The following is a 21,953-nucleotide window of genomic DNA, read 5'->3' as shown; positions in this document are numbered from 1 at the left end:
TTTGCTGGGAAAAGAAATTATCCAGATATAACAAAGTGACAAAACAAGGAAATCTTACTGGCCAACTGAAGCCCAAGCACCGTCGACACATGTCTGGCACTCATTGGCCAGGGCGCAATCCAAATGGAGGTCAGGCGATGCAGCATGCCACAAGCCCGCGCCACACGGCGCGCGCGCATTGGCCGCGAACTTATCCAGTCAGATAAGGTTTCCCGCCGCAAAGGACAGCAACACGTTACACGTCCTCCTCATATATTTTTGCCATTCGATCGAGAGATCGCTAGCTTCTCAAGAGGGATAAGAGAGAAACACAGGGCAAGAAGAGAAGAGAGAAGCAAAGCTTGAGATGGCGCAAACCATGGCGTCCATGACCGGCCTGTCGCAGGGCGTGCGTCTCCCAGGCCCGACCGGCAGGCGCGCCAGCAGGTTCACCGTGAGGGCGTCGTCGGCGGAGGCGGAGGCCGCCGGCCGCCGCGCGGTCCTTGGTCTCATGGCCAGCGGAGTCGTCGGCAGCGCGTTCGCTCAGGTGGTGCACGCCGGCACCGTCGCGGCCATCAAGGTTGGCCCACCGCCGCCGCTCTCCGGTGGACTCCGTGAGTGCCTCCAGCTGCTCGTACATCATCTACCATACTATGCTCGCTTTAGTAGACTATATATATATAATGATTTTACGCCTGATCTGATGGATGATTTGGGTGTGTGTTCAGCCGGCACGGACAACTCCGACGAGGCAAGGGACTTCGACCTGCCCCTGAAGAACCGGTTCTACCTGCAGCCGCTGCCACCGGCGGAGGCGGCGGTCCGGGCCAAGGAGTCGGCCCAGGACATCCTCAACCTCAAGCCGCTCATCGACAAGAAGCAATGGCCGTACGTCATGAACGACCTCCGCCTCAGGGCCTCCTACCTACGCTATGACCTCAAGACCGTCATCTCCTCCAAGACCACCAAGGAGGAGAAGAAGGACCTCAAGGACCTCACCGGCAAGCTCTTCGCCACCCTCGACGGGGTAAGAAACCTACCATCTCGCAATTTCAGCTACCTTATGTCTCTTCAGAAACATGGCCATCTTAATTCTTACTGCATCAAACCTGAGCATTTTCTCAAGAAGAATTGCAGGACTAACAGGTGTGAGCTTCTCCGTTTTGTTTGCAGCTTGACCATGCAGCCAAGATCAAGAGCCCCACCGAGGCCGAGAAGTACTACGGCGAGACCAAGACTGTTCTCGGCGATGTCCTCGCCAAGCTAGGCTAGATGGATCCACATAATGGCCGTGCTGCTTTCAGGCCTTTTATGTTTGTTCATATTTGGAAGCCGGCAATGTAACTTCCCTGTTGATAATATGTCAACAAGCACTTAAGTATGATTCTATCTTGAGTCTTTCACAGATGAAATCACAAGCAGATTCAGTCATATGAAGAGTAAACATTAAGACAAACTGCGCACAAATCCGATGTAATAATAAATACTCCCTCCGTTCCAAATTACTCGTCGTGGTTTTAGTTCAAATTTGAACTTTTTGAACTAAAACCACGACGAGTAATTTGGAAAGGAGGGAGTAACTTAGTTAAGAGCCCAACAGCCAGAAGTACAGTTTACTCCAACCCAATTATTCATCCAAATCTTCTTTCGCTTTTTTAGTTATTAGTATTAGTTCCCAGTCAGTGCTAAGTAAACACCGTGCCAAGTTTTTTTTTTTTTTGAGAGGGGTTTCCCCACGATTTTCATTAAGAAGCCATATAGAAGTTCATACAAGCATCAGCCTAGTCATCTGGGACATACCCCAAACTGCTAGATCAACGGGAACAGCAAAGACCAGCTAAACATACCACCAGGCGTACATCTAAAACCACAGCTACCAACATCTCCAAAAGAGGGCTACAAGTTCCAAACCAATGACAGCAATGACGTGCCAAGTATTTGAGATGTAACAGAAATCAGCTAGCAGATGCTACAACTCCAGCTGATAAGCGTTTATCCTGTCAGGCATAGATTATTTCGACATTTCAGTTGAATGGGCTAGAAGAACTTGGGAAGAGAACACCTCAATCCTGACACTTACAAATTCAGTGCTTGTACAAAACTTCCACGAAATTAACAAGTCATTGCAACACAGAGATGTGCTCCGGGTAGATGGTAGCCTTGACAGTTAGGCCTAAGATACACTGCTGTTCTGAGAAAAAGGGGTCACTGACTTGCAAGATATTCTCCCCTGTTTATATGAAATGAAAACCTTCCATTGTTTTGTCAAGGACATCAATGTTTCTCTTCCTTTTTTTATCTGCAAGAAAAGGAGTATCTCAGTTCTAACATAACTTTGGCTAGAAAATGGCCTATCTGAAATTGATTCTTTAAGTTGTAGTCGTATGTGAATAAGTGTAACATGTAGTATTTCTTATGATGGCCTTATGGAGAATCAGATAATTAGACCCAGGTACCCAATACAAAAAAATGCATGAAGGAGATGACATTTTACATTCATTGTAACACCTATGCAGACAATTTTTTTTGCCCTTATGTGACTTGATATCACAAGTAAAGATGACATCAAGACAATGCATATCCTAAAAGTACTTCAGTCTGCCATGCCGTGGAGAGGGTTCAAATGGACCAATAATGAGTCAAATATAAATAAATAAAATAAAAACAACTGTGTGTCCCTTTTCTAGTAACATATTTGAAACTTTCAGAGATAACAGAGTGGAACTGTGCAAGTCATTTATCACCGATATGCCAACAAAGTCTTCAATATCTAACAGTTAGCATATTTGGCGGATAAAGTAAAGTTCAACAAAGGGATGATGATTATTCCTGAAACAAAAGCTACAGAACCACATTTACCATTAATAATGGCACGCAGGTCCAAGCTAAGACTTCTCTGCGACATCAGACACCTCTTCATTTGTATCCACGACTTCAGTCGTTTCGTCATCATCAGCTTTAGTTGCTTCTAGCTGACTCTGGTTTGCCACACCCAAAGCCCTTCTTGATTCGCTGCGGAACTCTCTCTTGGCCGATCGAACCTCCTCGAAACCCTGCTTTATCTTAGCCTCTTCCTCGGGAGGGAAGAAGCCAACTTCCATCCCAGCTAGCTCTGAATACATCTTCTCAATCTTTGCCTTCCAGGCTATTCCCATCTCAGTATCCATTTTGTTGTAAGGTGTCTTCAGGAGGTATTCATCGATCCCGCCAGCTTTGTCAATGCACCGGAGTGCATGAGTGGTTACTTTGACTCTAATGTGTCGGTCATGAATATAACTGAAAAGACGTTTCTCCTGAACGTTCGGCTTCCAGTTTCGCCTTGACCTGAACAAAGAAAATGCTCTGTAAGCAAAAGGTGCTAAAAATACAAAGATCGGAGGGAGGTAGGGAGATTCTTAAGAAAGGCTTGAGCCACATGGTAAAATAATTACCAGTTACTGTTTAAAATTTGCAAGCTGCCAGGATATTTCTGGGTTGTCTAGCACGTAATTAGACATCCAAGATAAATGGTAACACTATCGCTTTTGTTAAAGATATCCAAGAATGCAGCTCCTAGTAGGCTAGTATTACTGTGATGCTATAGACATGATGAAAAGCTGCAAACCAAAAAGTTACAAGGATGATCAGTCATCATTAGCAGCTTTGCACTGGCCAAATTTTACGGAGTTCCTGAATTAATGTGGTTCAGTGCTTTAGTTCATCAACCAACTAAGAGTTAGTCCACATGATAACTGAATCAAGTAAAAACCATCAAGAAAAGTATCTGCTCACAGGAATCAGAGTCTGCGGAACATCTCTCCATCAGCTGCTCGTGGGCAACAGACCTTTGGGGCCTTATCCTCTGCTGGGCAGGTCGCACTTCTGCCACCCCACCTGCACGGTGGTTGACCATGTACAAGCACCCCCAAGCTAGAAGAGAGGATTTCAACTTCATGGTCATCCTGAATGTTTGGTCCATCTGGTGTGAACAGAACAGCAGGGTGTTCCAAGGGGTGAGCAAGGACATCCTGACAGTGCCCAATGGAATCAAGAAGGCCGAGTGATTGCGATAGGCTTTTAAACTACCGGCTGCATGACTGCCATGAGTAGCTAGGGTGTTTATGTTATGTGTGTTGTCTGTCTATGACTTGGCGTTTGTTGCCCAACTAGTGTAACTATTTTGCTTCTCCTCTCAATGATAAGATGTGCAAACACTTGTTTGCAAGTTTTAAAACAAAATAAGTACCTGCCAGGAACAATTGGATTTATGTATCAAGAATAAGACGAGTGACTGGAATCGTTCTCCTACTCTTCTCCTTCCAAAAAACAGGTGTGCGAAGTTAATAACATTGGATCATGAAGGACCAAATGAATCTTGAGGCCACACTAACAGTTTAAAACGGTGTTGGGCCTGGTGGCAAGGTTGGGAAGGAGATAAATGAGGTTTTGCAAGATTATACGATTTCTGTTTCACACATTTTAAATATGACTGAACTTTGATTGGATTTATCATTATCGCTACAGAACCAAATAGTGTGGCATAACGTAGCTGAAGCAAGTAAACAGCTTGCTAACTTCCCTGATCAGCTTTCTGAGAAATAACACTGATGAGTACGAAGGGGTTTCCTTTCTCTGTTTTCATGACCTAATAGTGTTCGGCATGGGGTGTACGCCGCCTGCAGGTTTCCCTCGGTCTTGCCTGTGAGTGATGAGAGCTTCTATGATTGGTGGGACTCTAGGCTGCATCTCCAACTTCTCTGTGTAAAGGTGTAGCCTCGCTCGGCGTCCTTGTCAAATGGCATCTGTGGAAGCACAGGAATGCCTATAATTTCGAAAATACGTGCCCCTCCGCTACTCTTCTTATCCAAACTATTCTGGAGGAGGCCAGAACCTGCGCTTTGGCTGGCGCCAAGGGATTGGTGGCTATCAACCCGTACGTCCACAATATTTGTTGCTTGGGGCTGAGCATCCCCTCTCTCCTTGATGATCTTCGAGCAAAAAAAAAGGCAGACAATTAAATAACTCTAGTATTACCATACTGTGTGGTGTTACATCATTGAAGTCTGCCTAATCTTCTAGACTCTTGACATTCCAATCATCAAAGAATTGCATGCATCTCGTTCTCATCCAAACTATCAAAGCCAGTACAAAATGGAGTGAATCCCAACAAGGCCTGATTTGATCCTCAGCTCATCCAATTCTCAAGTCGGTGCTGGTTAAGAAACTAAATCAATTACCCAGCTGAACAATCTAATGATCAGGGACGGATCCGCGCTGGGGGGGGGGGGGGGGGGGGGGGGGGGGGCGAGACCCTAACGTATTTTCCCACCCACCCTTGATAGCGATTACATATCTAGCTAATCTAGCATCTCTCATGCCTATCCCCCGCCCCCTGTAACACATGCAACATAAAGGGTACTTGCCAGGCCCCCGGTATCCTATCTATAGCGGATTCCAAATCAGATAGCAGGCTTGCCAGGCCCCCGGTATCCTATCTATAGCGGATTCCAAATCAGATAGCAGGCCAAAAGGCCCAAGAAAACCCAAGCCGGAGCTCACCATCAGAAGAAAAAAGGCCATGGACTTGGAAACCTACCACAAGTCACGTACCCCTAAAAAACGACAGAAGTCACGCAATTAGCATCACAGTCAGATCGTTCGTTTATGTGCTGCTGCGATTCAACGCGACGACGTGCCTCCTCCTATCAACGAGGGCAGTTTCGAACAGGCCGATTCTGATGGGATCGCAGACCAGGAGAAAGGGCCAGCCGGCCACACGGTCAACATGAGCGACGACGAGGCATAGAAGAAGGTGAGTTTACTCAGGGCTGAATTTACTCCAGACATTAGATTAATTTGTGCCTTGAGAAATATACAAGTAGAACTGTAGAAACTACAGGCATCAAAACAATAATTAGGAAATTTCCGACTGTCCATTTGTGCTTGTGTGGACATGAAGATATAGATAGCTGGATCAATTCATAAAAAATTCAAGCCAAATGGTCCAAAGCTCTCAGCCATGTGAATGAGATGGTAATGCAAATGTAACCAGTGTGCAAGCTATCCAAGAGAACAGTCCTAACAGATATGTAATATCAATCCTTATTACTGAACAATTAGTACTACCTCTGTAAACTAATATAGATCACTACTTAGTGATCTAAAACGTCTTATATTAGTTTACAGAGGGAGTAGAATTTAACTATCTACACCTTATGATTATTATGGCATAATTAGGGCAGATATATACAGGCGGTGGCCTCACTACACCTCTCCCTTTCGTCTCACAACCCCCTCAGCAGTATTTCCTCCATTCCTCATAGTGATTTGTGGCAACATGAACTAACAAAAGCAGCATTCCGCAACTCAAATTCCCAAACAAGATAGGCAACACTCGTCACGTCCCCTCCCCTCAAATGATCTCAAGAAACGTCAAACGCGTCATTTTTCTCATTCCAACGACTGAACATATGCCTTACAGTTCGGAATATCTGCGCGCATGGATCAGAAGAGATTGCACGAGGGAAGAGGCGGGTGAGAATTTGCATACTTGTTGCCGCCGTCCTCGGAGACCTTGTTGCCGAACTGGATGTGGCGGCCGGCGAAGATGCCGCGCTTGGCCCGGCCCATGACGACCTTGCTATTCGGGAGTATGTTCTTCACCGTGTCCATCACCTCCGCCGGCAGCTTCCCCTCCCCGCCCACGCGGCGCACCACCTTCTTGTAAATCTCCCGCGCCCGGAACGACATCTTACTCTGGCTGCTTCTGATGCTTCGACGGCGGCGGCGGCGGAGGAGGAGGCGGCCGGTTGCCTGCGAGGTTTTCCCGTGCGTGGTGGGGGCGACTCTGGTGCGGGTGTGGTTTCGCTCCGTGAGATCTTCCGGCATGTGAGGCCCAGTATTTTGGGCCAGACCACACGGCTCATTATCTGAACGAGTCCACAAGGCGAGGCCCAAACACAAGATGCCTTGTTCGGAATTCTCTTTTTTGCGAATAGGCATAGCTATCTCGCGCGCGCGCGTTGCAACGATCAATTTCGGACAGGTAGAACTTTCCCTTTTTAGCAAATCAGGGGAGAGATGTTTGAGGTAAACTGAGCCCCACCCAGGCCCCACCCGTTGAATCAGGGGGCGATGGTGATATTAAGTTCAGGAGGGAGAGAGATTAGGGAAGGATCCCGTGATGTAGGCTTTTCCTCAGATCTGAAACGCAGCCTTGGGTGGGCCCTTCTGTCCCTGGCGACCGACAACGCGTGGAAGGAAATCGCTCGTTCCAACGCTCGCGTGCGAAGGAGCATTTCCGAAGCTCGCATATCTTTTATTGATAGGAAGGAGAAAATATAAGGAAACGTTTCTGGCCGGCGGACCGGCCAAGTTTTCGGCCGGCCGCATGCAACGCAGCGTGTTTGTTGTGTGGGCCATAGTTTCCTCTTAACTTTATCTCTTTAGACTTCTTCCCATCCACTCATTCCTTGTTCTTCTTCCTCTCTTCCTTCTCTCCTTTGCTTTTTCTCTCGAGGCTGCCATGGACGAGCATCTCCTTTCTTTTTTTACTTCGTTGCCGCCATGGATGTTCTTCCTCATGTTGCAGTGGCCGCTATGGACCCTTCCCTCCTCACCATCTGCGCTGCTCGCACGCACACACACCCCCATGCCTGATGGGGTGGGCGAGGTCGTCGGTGACGGGACGGCGAGATGTGGCGTCGGGTGTGGAGCATGTTGCAACCGATGGCAACGAGGGATGTAACCATGGATGGAGGGGTTGTAACCGGTGTCCAGGGAGCTGCAACCATGGACGGCAATCATGGTGACTACTGACGGCGACGACGGCTGCGTTGATCCTAGCAACATCCAACATCGTGATTTTTTGCTACATGCTACAACCGACGTCACAAATTGTTACAACCGGCGTGGCATTTTGCTACATCGCACAACCCGACATCCTCATTTTTTGCGACAATCTGCATCACGCCATGCTACAACCACCATCGAGAAATGCTACAACCGGCGGCACGACAAGCTGCAACCAGCAGCGCAGCGAGCTGGGATGTCTCGGCGATGATACAATTTTTGCTGGAACCAGCGGTCGATTTTGCTGGAAGAGGTGAGCCAATTTGTTGCGACCGTGAGCTGCGACCAACGAGCAACGACATTGGGATTTAGCGGCAGCGAGCATGCCGGCGAGCTGTGGCCGTCGCCACCACAGTTGCGCCCGTCGCCCTCGGCCACCTGTAGCATGCGGGAGCCGGTGAGAAACACAGGCGGCAACCGACGACGAGGTCGGCTACCGGTGGCAAGGGCAGCGGTGCTTCCAGGTTGGTCGTCTGCTCGTCCATGGCGCGTGTTGGTGGCGGCCACTGCTCCTTTCTGTTCCTGCTATGCTCGTCGGATCAGAATTTTTGGGAAGGAAAAGCTACACGGGAGCATAATATGACGGTTGTATGCGCTTTGATCTGACGGCTGAGCGTTGACCGGCCGAAACTCGGCCGGTCGACCGGCGCCTAGTGGTCGCCGAAAATATATAATCGGGCATTACACTTTGGGACGTACATGAGAGGCTGGCGTTAAGTGCAATAACTGAGCAGCAAGACCTGGGGCTGCTCAACCCAAAGAGAAAAAGGTCAGCCTATGCCTACAATGGTGTGCAATCCGTTGACTCTGGCACGAGCCCAAAGCAAAGCCTACTGCCGAATGATCTCGAATAGAAGGCCGATGGAAGGGTGAAGACCATCAAAGACGCAGTTGTTTCTATGCTTCCAGAGCTCCCAAGACGTGAGCATAACAACAGTGTTAAAGCCTTTACGTGCGCTCGCGGGTGTAGTGATGTGGGGCTGCTCCCACCAACAGAGGTGATCCGCACCAGGGCCCAGCGAGAGGATTGGTAGCCGGCACCAAGAAATAATATCGAACCAGATCTACTGCGAAAATGGGCAGCGAGTAAGGATATGCTGGATGCATTCCGTGTCCTATTCGCAAACAAGGCACGAGTTGGCGTGTGGAAGATTGTGACGCGCAAGCCTAGCCGCCGTCCAGCACCGGTCAAGGGCAGCGAGCCAAAGGAACACCTTCACCCGGATAGGTGCCCAAGATTTCCAGATGGGACGCCGGTGGGGGTCGCGCATGGAGCCGGCGAACATCTGCTCATAGCAGGACTTGGCAATGTATTGACCAGAGTTCGTCCACCGTCAATGAATCGCGTCAGGAGAGTCGGTAAGCTGAACGAGCTGCACCTGACGCCACAGGTCGACATATTGCAGCAACGCCGAGGGGCCTAGGGTGCCCTGGATGTCCTGGACCCATGCCCTTTGGTGTAAGCCGTCGCGCACCAGGCGGTTCCTGCGACACCCGCGAGGGACAAGATCGAAGACAAGGGGGCGATCTTCACCGCCGTTTGCCCGTTAATCTAGTGGTCCAGCCAGAATTTGCATGACATACCATCTTCGACGGCTCATGTGGTGGACGCACGAAACATGGCACCAGCCTCGGGATCGGAGGGAAGGTGCAGGTGTTGCCACGGTCTCGCCGCGTCCATGCGCTGGAGTCAAAGCCAACGAACGCAGAGCGCGATTCTGGCTCGGTGGAGATCACGGACGCCCAAACTGTCGTAGGAGAGCAGCTGACACACCCGAGGCCAGGCGACAAGGCATTGGCCACCGCAGGCGTCCTTGCGGCCGATCCAGAGAAAGCTGCGGATGATCTTGTTCACCTGGCCAAGGATGTTCTTGTTTGTAGTTCTAAAGAAATGCCTTGCTCGTTTTAGGTCGAGGGGAGGACGATGCACGAATTTAGTCCCTCAAAAAAACTCAACAATATAGGAATTTACAAGATGCTTTGTCCCATTTGAGCCGATAATACGTATGAACTTTGCAAAAATACCTTTATTCACTATATTATATCTGTCTATCATGTGTAAGTTTTTTTTCTAAAAGAATTGCCTTTCACTTTTACTTTGCGATTATTTTTGTTCAAGACTATGAAAACACATTCATAATCTTTGAATATGGTCCTATAGGGTCTTAGCATGACGACTTCCTAACTGTCTACTAAAATAAGATTCACTCGTCTGCAGCGAGGGAGGTGCGATGACAGCGACGCACCTTCGGCTCGCTCCAGTGCTTGTAGTAATGCTAGGTGGTCCACGGACATGGTTGTAATTTTTATTATTTCTAATGTTCTTTAAACTATCATGATTGAAGATGAATAGACTGGAAGTTTCTCACGCAAAAAAGAAGATGCAATGCTGCTAACCACTCCAAATTGCAATATGAGATACTTAGAAACAATTGTGCCGGATACATTTCACATTAGTTTCGTGTAGTATTATATGATGGAGTCTTCAAGTATTTGTAGCTATGATTTGAATTTCAATGGGTTGAATCACATAATTGACTCCAAACTTACATGTGTACTTATTACAATCCGGTATATCAATAATTATTCATATTTTAGCTATATGAACTTCGATTTACAATGCTCGTGTACCTTACTAGTGTTTGGATGTTCATATCCCTGTGAAAAATGTTTATGCATTCTAATTCATTTAGAAGTTTTTGTCGTGAAAAATTGTAGAACAAAGAAGAAGTGTTTATCTCGAGATTTGTGCATATGATACATCGTAAATCATCTCTATCTATACCAATATAAAAAGACCCAAAGAGGCAGATCCAATTAATCTCGGCCATCAAGTCATGTCAATCCAACGACCTAGGCTGCTTCAATGTCGAGCGCTCAACACGTTTAGCGTGCAGTTAATTTCATGCCAAATATAGTGCTAATCACGTAATAACATGCAATAATATCCTACTTAATATCTGCATGCACTTAATATACTTCTGAATTAACGTGCATTGCACGTACACATTGACTAGTACCACTTAAAAATCTCTATCTCTATCTCTACTATTTAAAAAGAACATAAGGTTCTCATTCCACATTTCTTCCCACCACCTCTTCGTCCAACCTTCCATATAGTATATGATAACCGAGGCATCCAAAGACGTTGATGTATCCCAAAGTTCACACCCTTGCAGATGCTAATCTCTGTTTGGAGTAGTGTGGAGGCACAATGCTCCCCAAAAATCCACTAGGGCCACCGCAATCTCCTCGTGCCCTCGCAATGCAATATATCGTGATTCCACCATGGGACCAAGTTTTAGCTTGTTGGTCCTCAATCAAGTTGGGTCCTAAGAGGTTAGTCACAGTAGGCTTGGCTACTCAAATGGTTCTTTTCTTGACACCACTTTGAGTACCAACAAACATGGCAAACACATTGCCAACCATATCCTTCCTAAGAGAATAAACATCATCAATCATAATAGGGTTGGATACGGTACCATTAGTGCATGAAAAAGCAAGATGACCCTTCTCACAATATAAGTAGCAACATCTACTCTTCACTTTCTTCTCACTTGATTTCTCAACTTGAGAAGCATTAACTTGAGTCTTCTTGGGAAGTGGTCGTTCTTTAACTTGAGTTTGGACTTGAGGCCTCTTCCTTTATTGCTTATCACTAATGGGCTTCTTCTTCAATGGGCAAGATCTAACATGATGCCCCAATTTTGCACTTGAAGCAAATAATCTTGGCCTAATTCTTGAGTTTTTCTTGTCCCTTCTTCTTGTTGCTCTTGGACTTCTTCTTATTGGAGTTGAATCCAAGTCCACCCATGTAATTGGGAGATTTTGTTCCACTCAAAATATTGTCAAGTGTGGACTTCCCTTCATGACACTTTTCCAAGTCTTTCTTCAAAGAAGTGACTTGGGTCTTAAGCTCTTTGATTTTCTTACATGATTAGTATCAACACAAGTACTAGAGGAAGTATAAGCTTCATCGTTAGAGCAACAAGGCAAGGAAAGTAATTCATCACAAGAAGTACCAATGTTATGGGTAGATGAATTACGAGGACTAGCACATGACAGTATAGCATTTTGACTAGAAAAGTGATAATGTCCACATGAGGCTCACTAGATGTTACCTTCATAAGCATGGCCTCATGAGCTACCTTTAGCACATTATGGGATACTAGAAGATCATCATGAGTGCTAGAGAGATTTTCATGACTTTCTTCCAATTTCCCATAATTGCTATATAGCAACTCAAGTTGAGCTGTTAGCTCAACATTCTCCTTTAGAATGGATGGTTCATAAGAAGTAGAGTTAGTAGCACAAGCACCATCATTAACAACAAGAGAAGAAGGAAATTTGGCAAGATCTTTTAAATACGAAGCTTCAAGTTGAGCATGAGACTCGGTGAGTTCAATGATCTCACTCTTAATGACCCTTGGTCCATTTTTGAGATGCTCAAAGTCCTCATGGAGTATGACATGCGCAAATTCAAGCTTATCATTTTTAGTTTTGAAATCATTAGCCACCTCAAGATCTCTATCACAGGAGTCCTTCACCTTAGATAATTCTAAAGCAAAAGTCTCCTCAAGAGATTCTTTGGTGGTTTGTTCTTCCTCAAGAGCTTGAGATAGATCCACAATCGCATTGCACTACTACGGGATGCTGCTAACGCGACACTACAATCAGAGACACTTCGATAAAATTGTATTCGATGCATTAATCGCGAACGATGATGTAAAAAAGTCAAAAAAGATGTGAAATGTTTGCGATGGCGGATACATCAAACACGGTTCATATTACAGTTGCGTGTGCGATACATGACATACGGTTAATCCATAAGAATTGTTTGCGATGAGGCAGAACAACAGAAACAAGCAGCTATACAAAGGTGTGTGCGATATACGACATACAATTCACTCGAATGAAATATTTGCTACATGCACTTCACTTGCTCTAGCAGCTTGCAATGCTTCAAACTCTAAATGGATGGTCTCAGCATCGCTATCCACCTCATCATTCTTGATGGCCTTGTCATTTACCGCATTGCTCTTATCGCTCTCCTCGCCATATTGGTGCTCCCCTTGATCGACGCCTCTAGTTGTCGCGCTAAAAGTTAGAACAAGGCATGTCATACTACATGTACAAATATGATGGATAAGAGCAAACGCATAAGTGGAACTAACCAAAAATCGGTGATGTTATTTGACATGAGGATATTCCGTACATACTGCAAAGGTCAGTGCGTCGAGCATTGCTTAACATGGCATGCTTGAAGAGGCCGATGCGACGTACGGTTCGGACACCGCGCAGTTCACAACCTCGTTGACGGTGGCGATTCCCGCCTTGGAAGAAGTTACAGACCAGATATCAAGCACCATGTGTGCGCAATAATCCGGCTTGTTGGACACAACCATTGTCGGCCGTGGCCGCATCATGCAAAATCTGGTCGGCGAGCTTCACGTCGGACAACAGAGGCGACGAGTCCTCGGCGAGACACCGGCCGTGGTCTTGCACCTCACTGAACAGGCCCAAGGACTCGTCCCTTTCTTCCACCTGACTGAACAGTTCCATAGCGGGATCATCCTCTTGGCTAAAAACATGCAACAACGAGTTGAACCTATCTTCCTCTAGCGTGAACGGATCCATGGTGGAAGAGAAAGGGCATCCGTTCAGAAGTTTTGTTCATGTGATGTTTTCCGTTCCCAAGAGAAGGCTTGGATCAGAGCATCTGCAATAGTCTGTATAATACATTCGTTGGTTCAAGGTCCACATCAGCAGCCAATAGCGTATCATACAAGTTCTCCAATGAAGCGTATTTTAGCTTGATGGGAACCACACATATTAAATCAATATAAATAAGCTGATGATCAACACCCGAGAGAATGAAATAGGGGAGGTAGCTACCGCAGCTCACACCAAGTTCAGCTAGGTCCCACAAAAATGAATATAATTACCTCGGAGCTTGTGCCCAGATCGTTGGTTGAGGATCATACGATCCCATTCTCTCTCTTCTTTTATTTTACGCCACCTCATCGAAAGAGTCTACATGGCAGGTTTACCAACGATGATCACACGACCATTGGAGATGCCCTCAGGTAGAGAAAATTGTTCTATACGCTCTCAAAGAGGAAACACTAAAATGATGGGATTGTATGGGGCTGGAGGATATACATTTTCCTAATTAATGATGGGGCCCTTTTTTCCCAACAAACGCATTAAGTGCTTGGCTTGATTTTAGCATTAAGAGGATGCTACCATGTATGTGGCGGTGGAGGGGTAAAAGAGGGATTAAGTGAGATTACAACAAATACACCTTACATTGTGAAATTTTTGTAAAAAAAATACACCTTAGATAAAGGAACGGAGGGAGTATTAGGGAATGCAATAGAAATTGTTAGCCAGATCAAGGTGTGTGTGATATACGGCATATGGTTCACTCGGACGATCTGTTTTCGATTAGGGAACACAACGGAAATGGTTCAACTTAACAAGATGTGTGATATGTGGCATACATTTCACATAGATGAACTGCTTGCGATGAGCCAAAAGAACACAAATGATTCATGTAAACAAGATGCGTGTAATTCGCGGCAAATAGCCCACTCGGATGAACTATTTGCAATGAGAAAATATAACACAGACAGTTATTATAGTTAATTCGTGTGCGATTCTGTGTGTACAAAACACTTTGAAAAATGCAAACTAGTTGCTTACGATGGCTAGGAGTATCGCACACGATCCGTATGCGAGTACTCGTGTGCGATGATTAGTCTTCCCGCGCTCCAGGGAAGGCTTTCGCGCTCCAGCGAAGGCTTCCCGCGCTCCACATGGGTGAACTATAAAATCCCCAATCCCCTAGCCAGCTCCTAGCTACAAATAACCACAACAATGGCCGGCGGCGGCCACTCACTACTGATCCACTTGCTAGACAGTTACCCACACATACCGGCATAGTCCCAACAACCGACAACGGGATGGAGTTGCATGACACGAACGGGCGCCAGAGATCATAGTTTAGGTTAATTAATTATACCTCCAGAGCTGGATGATTCCGAGTTTGGAGGTATAATTAATTAACATAATCTGATATCAAATAACAAAAGTTTCCCCATCATGATCGTGCCATGACCCCAACCGCTAGCAGAGCGCGCATGAAGGGACGCGACCCGAGCGCGCCTTGGCGCCTAAACGGTGAGCAGAGCACGCGGAGGGACGCGAGCAGAGTGTGTCATGGCTGCCTAAACGGCGAGCAATCATATGCATAATTATTGCATATAGTAGTTAGCGGGGAATAGCCATCCAACAATATTATTTTTGATGACATGCATTAATATATTAATAGTTAAATTTATAGTCAAATTTTGGTACTACTAAATATGAAGGGGTCCAATAAACCACGATGGAGGTAGTACCTATACCAACACAGACGCCCAGTGCAGAAATTAATGACATCATACACATGTCCCGCAATCCACGCCAATGCTTCCCGCCACCAGCTAGTGGTTTGCTGCATATGACCCAGACAACAATGCACCATCACGACATTGTGCGCGGGTCTAGTCCACACCCATCTACCATTAGTTATTCCAAGCATGCCATGCAACGACCAAAGCTTCGACATCGACCCCTACCCGCGTTACATCTTTGGCGAGGAGAACGAGCCGGAGCAGGTTGGGGAGCAAGAGCTGCATCGATCGGTGCAGGCACTGTGGCCCATCGGCAGTGATATCACTGTGACAGTCCTTGGGCGCACAATGGACATATTGCAGAGGAAGTGTGATGAGCAGTTTGTCATTCACCGTGCAAAAGATCCAGAGCTACTAGGTGGCATGATTGATGACCCACCCGAAGAGCCGCCGTCATCGGTGCTCATTGAGAGCCTGATGCCCCGTCGGGAATGGGCACAAGACCTCTGCAATTCAGTTATGAGACAACTAGTCTGTGGCTTCATCATTGCCGGCAGCGGCCGTGTCAACCTCGATCCCAATGATGTGGTGGCCAGGCTCGAGCGCACCCTTGGCGGAGTTAACGTCATCGATGAAGTAGAACATCGCCAACATGGTATCTTGAGGATGCAGGTGATGGAAAGAATTTGCTACCAGGGCAGACACATGGAAATGGAGTAGTTCCACAGGCATGTCATGAGCGCGATTGCACGTTGTCAAGCTCTACTAGAAGAGGCCCAGCAGCCCCAAGAGCCTCCCAGCGCCATGAGCTTCATAGGCGGAGACGGGTACCGTGGCTGCGGGTTGGGACACTCGGAATGAACGGCCGCAAGGGTGCTATGGTGATCATGGAGTCCGAGAAGACCGCGTCGGAAGGCTGCCAACTCAGCCTTTTAGCCTATATTTTAGACTAAGCACATGTAGGTCATGAGTGTTTTGGGTGTTGCCGCATGTGGCATTTTAAATTATCCTGAATATGTAAGACAATTATTAACCGTTGCCATTGTAAACTTGACTAAACAGCGAGCAGAGCGCTCGCAGGGATGCTAGAGCGGAGTGCACCGTGGCTGCCTCAATGGCGAGTAAAACACACGGACGGACGCGAGTAGAGCGCGCCGTGGCCGCCTCAACGACGAACAGCCTAAACTGCAAGCAACCACACATGCACATTGCAAATCTGGTCAACCTTCTGGCACGGCGTGGGAGGCGGGACAGCCCATCCATCGGACACAATGGTGATATCTGGACCATGTGTGATAGTGGGCAGATACGTACACGTCTGAGAATGCGGGCCCGCGTAAGCCATCCAAGAACCATTCCGGGCTTCGAGCCCAGAACCATCAATAAATTTTGAGCTTGTTTCTCGTCACATTCCAGATTACCACACAATAAGTAATTGCAAATCTGTTCACGCCAATCAAACATAAACGTGTTCCCACTTAGCACTGGGCTATAAAAATGACCCACTGAAAAATTACTTCACAATTCCTCTCCTCATCACCCAAAACACAATTCTTTGCCATGACCTGTAGGAGGAGTTTCGGGTCAACATGTAACCAGGGAGCAAAGACCAAGGCCGCGGAAGCACTAGAGAGGTCCCGCCACTATGCGGTAGCCGCAACAGCGATGTCCTGGCGCACGGCGGAGACCTCAAACAAGCTCTCACTAATAACCCACAAGTATAGGGGATCGCAACAATTTTCGAGGGTAGAGTATTCAACCCAAATTTATTAATTCGACACAAGGGGATCCAAAGAATATTCTCAAGCATTAGCATCTGAGTTGTCAATTCAACCACACCTGAAAGACTTAATATCTGTAGCAAAGTATTTAGTAGCAAAGTAGTATGAAAGTAACAGTGACAGTGGCAAAAGTAACAGTAGCAGTTTTGTAGCGATCGTAACAGTGGCAACGGAGAGGTAACTAAGCAAAGATCAATATGTGAAAAGCTCGTAGGCAATGGATCAATGATAGACAATTATGTTAGATGCAATTCATCTTGCAACAGTTATAACATAGGGTGACACAGAACTAGCTCCAGCTCATCAATGTAATGTAGGCATGTATTCCGAATATAGTCATACGTGCTTATGGAAAAGAACTTGCATGACATCTTTTGTCCTACCCTCCCGTGGCAGCGGGGTCCTAATGGAAACTAATGGATATTAAGGCCTCCTTTTAACAGAGTACCGGACCAAAGCATTAGCACTTAGTGAATACATGAACTCCTCAAACTACGGTCATCACCGGGAAGTGTCCCGACTATTGTCACTTTGGGGTTTGCCGGATCATAACACGTAGTAGGTAACTATAACTTGCAATATAGGATCAAGAACAATCATATATTCATGGAAACATAATAGGTTCAGATCCGTAATCATGGCACTCGGGCCCTAGTGACAAGCATTAAGCATGGCAAAGTCATAGCAACATCAATCTTAGAACATAATGGATACTAGGGATCAAGCCCTAACCAAACTAACTCGATTACATGGTAAATCTCATCCAACCCATCACCGTCCAGCAAGCCTACGATGGGATTACTCACGCACGGCGGTGAGCATCATGAAATTGGTGATGGAGGATGGTTGATGATGATGATGGCGACAGATTCCCCTCTCCGGAGCCCCAAACGGACTCCAGATCAGCCCTCCCGAGGAAGAACATGGCTTGGCGGCGCTTCTTTATCGTAAAACGCAATGAATCCTTCTCCTTGATTTTTTTTCTACCCGAACATGAATATATAGAGTTGGAGTTGAGGTCGGTGGAGGTCCAGGGGACCCACGCGGCAAGGGGCGTGCCCCAGGGGGTGGGCACACCCTGCACCCTTGTGGACAGGGTGTGGGTCCCCCTCTGTTGATTCTTTCGCCAATATTTTTTATTAATTCCAAAACGTGACTCTGTGAAGTTTCAGTCATTTCGATAACTTTTATTTCTTCACAAAAATAACACAACGGCAATTCTGCTGAAAATAGCATCAGTCCGGGTTAGTTCCATTCAAATCATGCAAGTTAGAGTCCACAACAAGGGCAAAAGTGTTTGGAAAAGTAGATACATTGGAGACGTGTCAACTCCCCCAAGCTTAAACCTTTGCTTGTCCTCAAGAAATTCAGTTGACAAACTGAAAGTGATAAAGAAAAACTTTTACAAACTTTGTTTGATCTTGTTGTTGCAAATATGTAAAGCCAGCATTCAAGTTTTCAGCAAACATTATGAACTAACCATAATCACAATAATATTAAGGTCTCATGTTTACTCATATCAATGGCATAATCAACTAGCGAGCAATAATAATAAATCTCGGATGACAACACTTTCTCAAAATAATCATAATATGATATAACAAAATGGTATCTCGCTAGCCCTTTCTGAGACCGCAAAACATAAATGCAGAGCACCCGTGAAGATCAAGGACTGGCTAGACATTGTAATTCATGGTAAAAGAGATCCAGTCACAGTCATACTCACTGTAAATTAATAACAATGCATGCAAATGATAGTGGTGCTCTCCAACTGGTGCTTTTTAATAAGAGGATGATGATTCAACATAAAAATAAATAGATAGGCCCTTCGCAGAGGGAAGCAGGGATTTGCAGAGGTGCCAGAGCTCGAGTTTTGAAACAAAGATAAATAATATTTTGAGCGGCATACTTTCATTGTCAACATAACAACCAAGAGATCTCGACATCTTCCATCCTACATACATTATAGGCGGTTCCCAAACAGAATGGTAAAGATTATACTCTCCCACCACCAATGAGCACATTCCACGGCTGGTCCGAAACAATGGGTACCATCCAACTAACAACAATCCTAGAGGAGTTTTGTTTGCAATTATTTTGATTTGATTTGAGCATGGGACTGGGCATCCCGGTTACCGGCCATTTTCTTGTGAATGATGAGCGAAGTCCACTCATCGTGAGAATAACCCACCTAGCATGGAAGATATAGACAACCCTAATTGATATATGAGCTATTCAAGCATACAAAACAGAATTTCATTTCAAGGTTTAGAGTTTGGCACATACAAATTTACTTGGAACGGCGGGTAAATACCGCATATAGGAAGGTATGGTGGACTCATATGGAATAACTTTGGGGTTTATGGAGGTGGATGCACAAGCAGTATTCTCGCTTAGTACAAGTGAAGGCTTGAAAGAGACTGGGAAGCGACCAACTAGAGAGCGACAACAGTCATGAACATGCATTAAGATTAACCAACAATGAGTCCAAGCATGAGTAGGATATAAATCACCATGAACATAAATATCGTGCAGGCTATGTTGATTTTGCTTCAACTACATTCGTGAACATGTTCCAAGTCAAGCCACTCGAATCATTGAAAGGAGGATACCACCCTATCATACCACATCACAACCATTTTAATAGCATGTTGGCACTCAAGGTAAACCATTATAAACTCCTAGCTAATTAAGCATGGCATGAGTAACTATAATCTCTAATTGTCATTGCAAACATGTTTCATTCATAATGGGCGGAATTAGGAACGATGGATAATCATATTTGCAAAAACGATATAGGTCGAGTTCATACCAGCTTCTCTCATCTCAATCATTTCATCATATATCGTCATTATTGCCTTTCACTTGCAGGACCGAACGGTGTGGATAATAATAATGGTGCACGTGCATTGGACTAAGCTGGAATCTGCAAACATTTAATTCAAAGGAGAAGACAAGGTAATATGGGCTCTTGGTTAGATCAACAATAATGCATATGAGAGCCACTCATCATTTTCATCGTGGTCTTCTCCTCTCGACCCCCAAAGAAAAGAAAAGAATTCCAAAGAACGAGAAAAACTATTTACACGGGAAAGCTCCCAACAAGCTAAAGAAGAACGAGAAATCTTTTTGGGTTTTCTTTCAATATTACTACTACTACAAGCATGGAAAGTAAACTAGTTAAAGGCTACAACTAAATTTTTTGGTTTTTATCTCAAAGTTTCTCAAACACACAAGAAGAAAGCAAGAAAATAAAATAAACTAGCATGGATAGTACAATGAAAAAGTATGAACACCGACAACTAGAATGAGTGTGTGAACATGAATGTAATGTCGGTGAGAAATACGTACTCACCCAAGCTTAGGCTTTTGGCCTAAGTTGGTCTATGCCCATGGATCAAAGTGATCCTCTCCGGTGTACTGAGGAGGGTCCTCGGGGTGCCACTGGTTAGCGAGCTCCTCTGGATCCCACTGATAGATAGACTCCTGATATGGATCAAGAGGTGGCTCAGGCTCAGGCTCTGGGACCCGTGTCAGCTCCTAGTACGCATAAATATCCTCGGGCATGATGAGGTACGTGCCTGAATGTATGTTAAACAAAGAGGGCGCATGCAAGGTAATAGTCTCACAAGCAGTTTTACGAAATACCAAGTTATACTTAAGTCTCTTCTTCTTATCTTTAACAATAAAATCATGTGCTACCATACTCTTATAGTCTAAGAAAATAATGGGCAGCAACTTTTCCTCTTTCTCATAATGCCTAATAGGTATCTCAAAGTGTTTAGCAAGGCGTGAAGCAAAGATACCTCCAAAGACGGGGCCCTTTGAAATGTTCAGACTCAACCGTTTAGCAACCATAGCGCCTAGACTGAAAGTTGTATCATGAAATAAAGCATGGCGCAAAATAGCAAGGTCAGGAGCACTAAGGCCCCCACTGTTCCCGTGACCAATTAAACATCCACTAGCAAATATTGCATAGTAACGTAGAACAAGAAAATGTACATTAGTAATCCTTGCATCTGAAACTTTTCTCGCTTCCCTTATAACAATTCTATCAATAAATTCATCCACATCACTGGGATGTGGTTCCTCGACGCTGCCCTCGAAGGGCAACTTGCAAACCACACAAAAATCATAGAGTGGCATCTCCTTAAACTCACCTTGTAAATAAAAATCCACCGAAGGTGGTGATCTTCTAGCATGGAAATGAAAGTTTTGCACAAAAATATTAGTGAGTAGGAGATACTGTTCACACTGGTCGTGGAGGAAGTCGGTGATGCTTGCATTCTCAGCCAAATAATAAAAGTCGTCGTAAATTCCATCGGCTCTCAAGAATGCATCACAAGGCTATTCACATGGCCGAACCTCCGCGGTGCAAGGAGAATTGTACTTGGGCTTTTTATTCTCTTTATTCTGCTTTTCCTTCGAGCTTCAACTCGAGTAGGCTCTCAACAATCTCTTCATCATTTTCTTCCTCTGAAAAGTTTCTAAAATTTTTAGTGACTCAATATAAAAGTGAACCAAACTCAAAAAAATTGATAGCAACTACTCCCACAAGTGTCTCCAATTGGTGCATGCATTAAAACTACTTTATACCATATAAATTTGACATGCAAGCTCAAGAACAGGGTCACCTCAGCAGCAAAAATTTGCAATAAATAAAGCACTAGAACAAAAACTAATTGGACCATTGGAGGAGTTACATAGTGAAGGACAATCCCCCAAAGCAGTTTTGTGAATGGAGCTTTGAGCTAGGAGATCAAAAACGGCAGCAAAACAAGCAAGAACACGAGTTTGAGCTACGAGGTGATTTTTTCTGGAGGAAGACAAAGTGTGTGGGTGCTGGAATAAGTGGAGGGGGGCCACATGGGGCCCACGAGGCAGGGGCGCGCCATCCACCCTCGTGACCAAATAGTGGGTCCCCCTGGTGTGTTCTAAGTCCCAAAAATTCTCAAATGTTCTACAA

At 45.6% G+C, this 21,953-nt stretch overlaps 2 protein-coding genes across 2 annotated transcripts; one reads left to right on the top strand and one right to left on the bottom strand.

Moving 5' to 3' along the window:
• Positions 1–266: 266 nt before the first annotated feature.
• Positions 267–1,366, top strand: LOC100049048 (oxygen-evolving enhancer protein 3, chloroplastic). The gene is made up of 3 exons (XM_044467412.1): positions 267–593; positions 708–1,006; positions 1,153–1,366. The coding sequence occupies exons 1-3, from the start codon at positions 347–349 to the stop codon at positions 1,249–1,251; spliced, it is 645 nt and encodes a 214-aa protein (XP_044323347.1). The 5' UTR covers positions 267–346; the 3' UTR covers positions 1,252–1,366.
• Positions 1,367–2,629: 1,263 nt separating this feature from the next.
• LOC123044615 (uncharacterized) lies at positions 2,630–6,884 on the bottom strand. Its single transcript, XM_044467411.1, has 2 exons — positions 6,509–6,884; positions 2,630–3,303 (listed from the first exon to the last, which is right to left on the bottom strand). Exons 1-2 carry the CDS (start codon positions 6,844–6,846, stop codon positions 2,865–2,867), a joined length of 777 nt encoding a protein of 258 aa, XP_044323346.1. The 5' UTR covers positions 6,847–6,884; the 3' UTR covers positions 2,630–2,864.
• Between the last annotated feature and the right edge of the window lie 15,069 nt (positions 6,885–21,953).

Source organism: Triticum aestivum, chromosome 2B (assembly GCF_018294505.1).
Source record: "Triticum aestivum cultivar Chinese Spring chromosome 2B, IWGSC CS RefSeq v2.1, whole genome shotgun sequence".
Taxonomy (NCBI): domain Eukaryota; kingdom Viridiplantae; phylum Streptophyta; class Magnoliopsida; order Poales; family Poaceae; genus Triticum; species Triticum aestivum.
The sequence above is the reverse complement of the archived record's forward strand: the minus strand, read 5'-3'. Positions and strand labels throughout refer to the sequence as shown.

Bases quoted from the DNA above. Each gene is read 5' to 3' on its own strand.
- LOC100049048 (XM_044467412.1), top strand. From the start codon at position 347: ATGGCGCAAACCATGGCGTCCATGACCGGCCTGTCGCAGGGCGTGCGT. The intron at 594-707 runs GTGAGTGCCTCC...GTGTGTGTTCAG, and splicing joins GCCGCTCTCCGGTGGACTCC to CCGGCACGGACAACTCCGAC. The intron at 1,007-1,152 runs GTAAGAAACCTA...TTTTGTTTGCAG, and splicing joins TCTTCGCCACCCTCGACGGG to CTTGACCATGCAGCCAAGAT.
- LOC123044615 (XM_044467411.1), bottom strand. From the start codon at position 6,846: ATGCCGGAAGATCTCACGGAGCGAAACCACACCCGCACCAGAGTCGCC. The intron at 3,304-6,508 runs GTATGCAAATTC...TTCTTTGTTCAG, and splicing joins TCCGAGGACGGCGGCAACAA to GTCAAGGCGAAACTGGAAGC.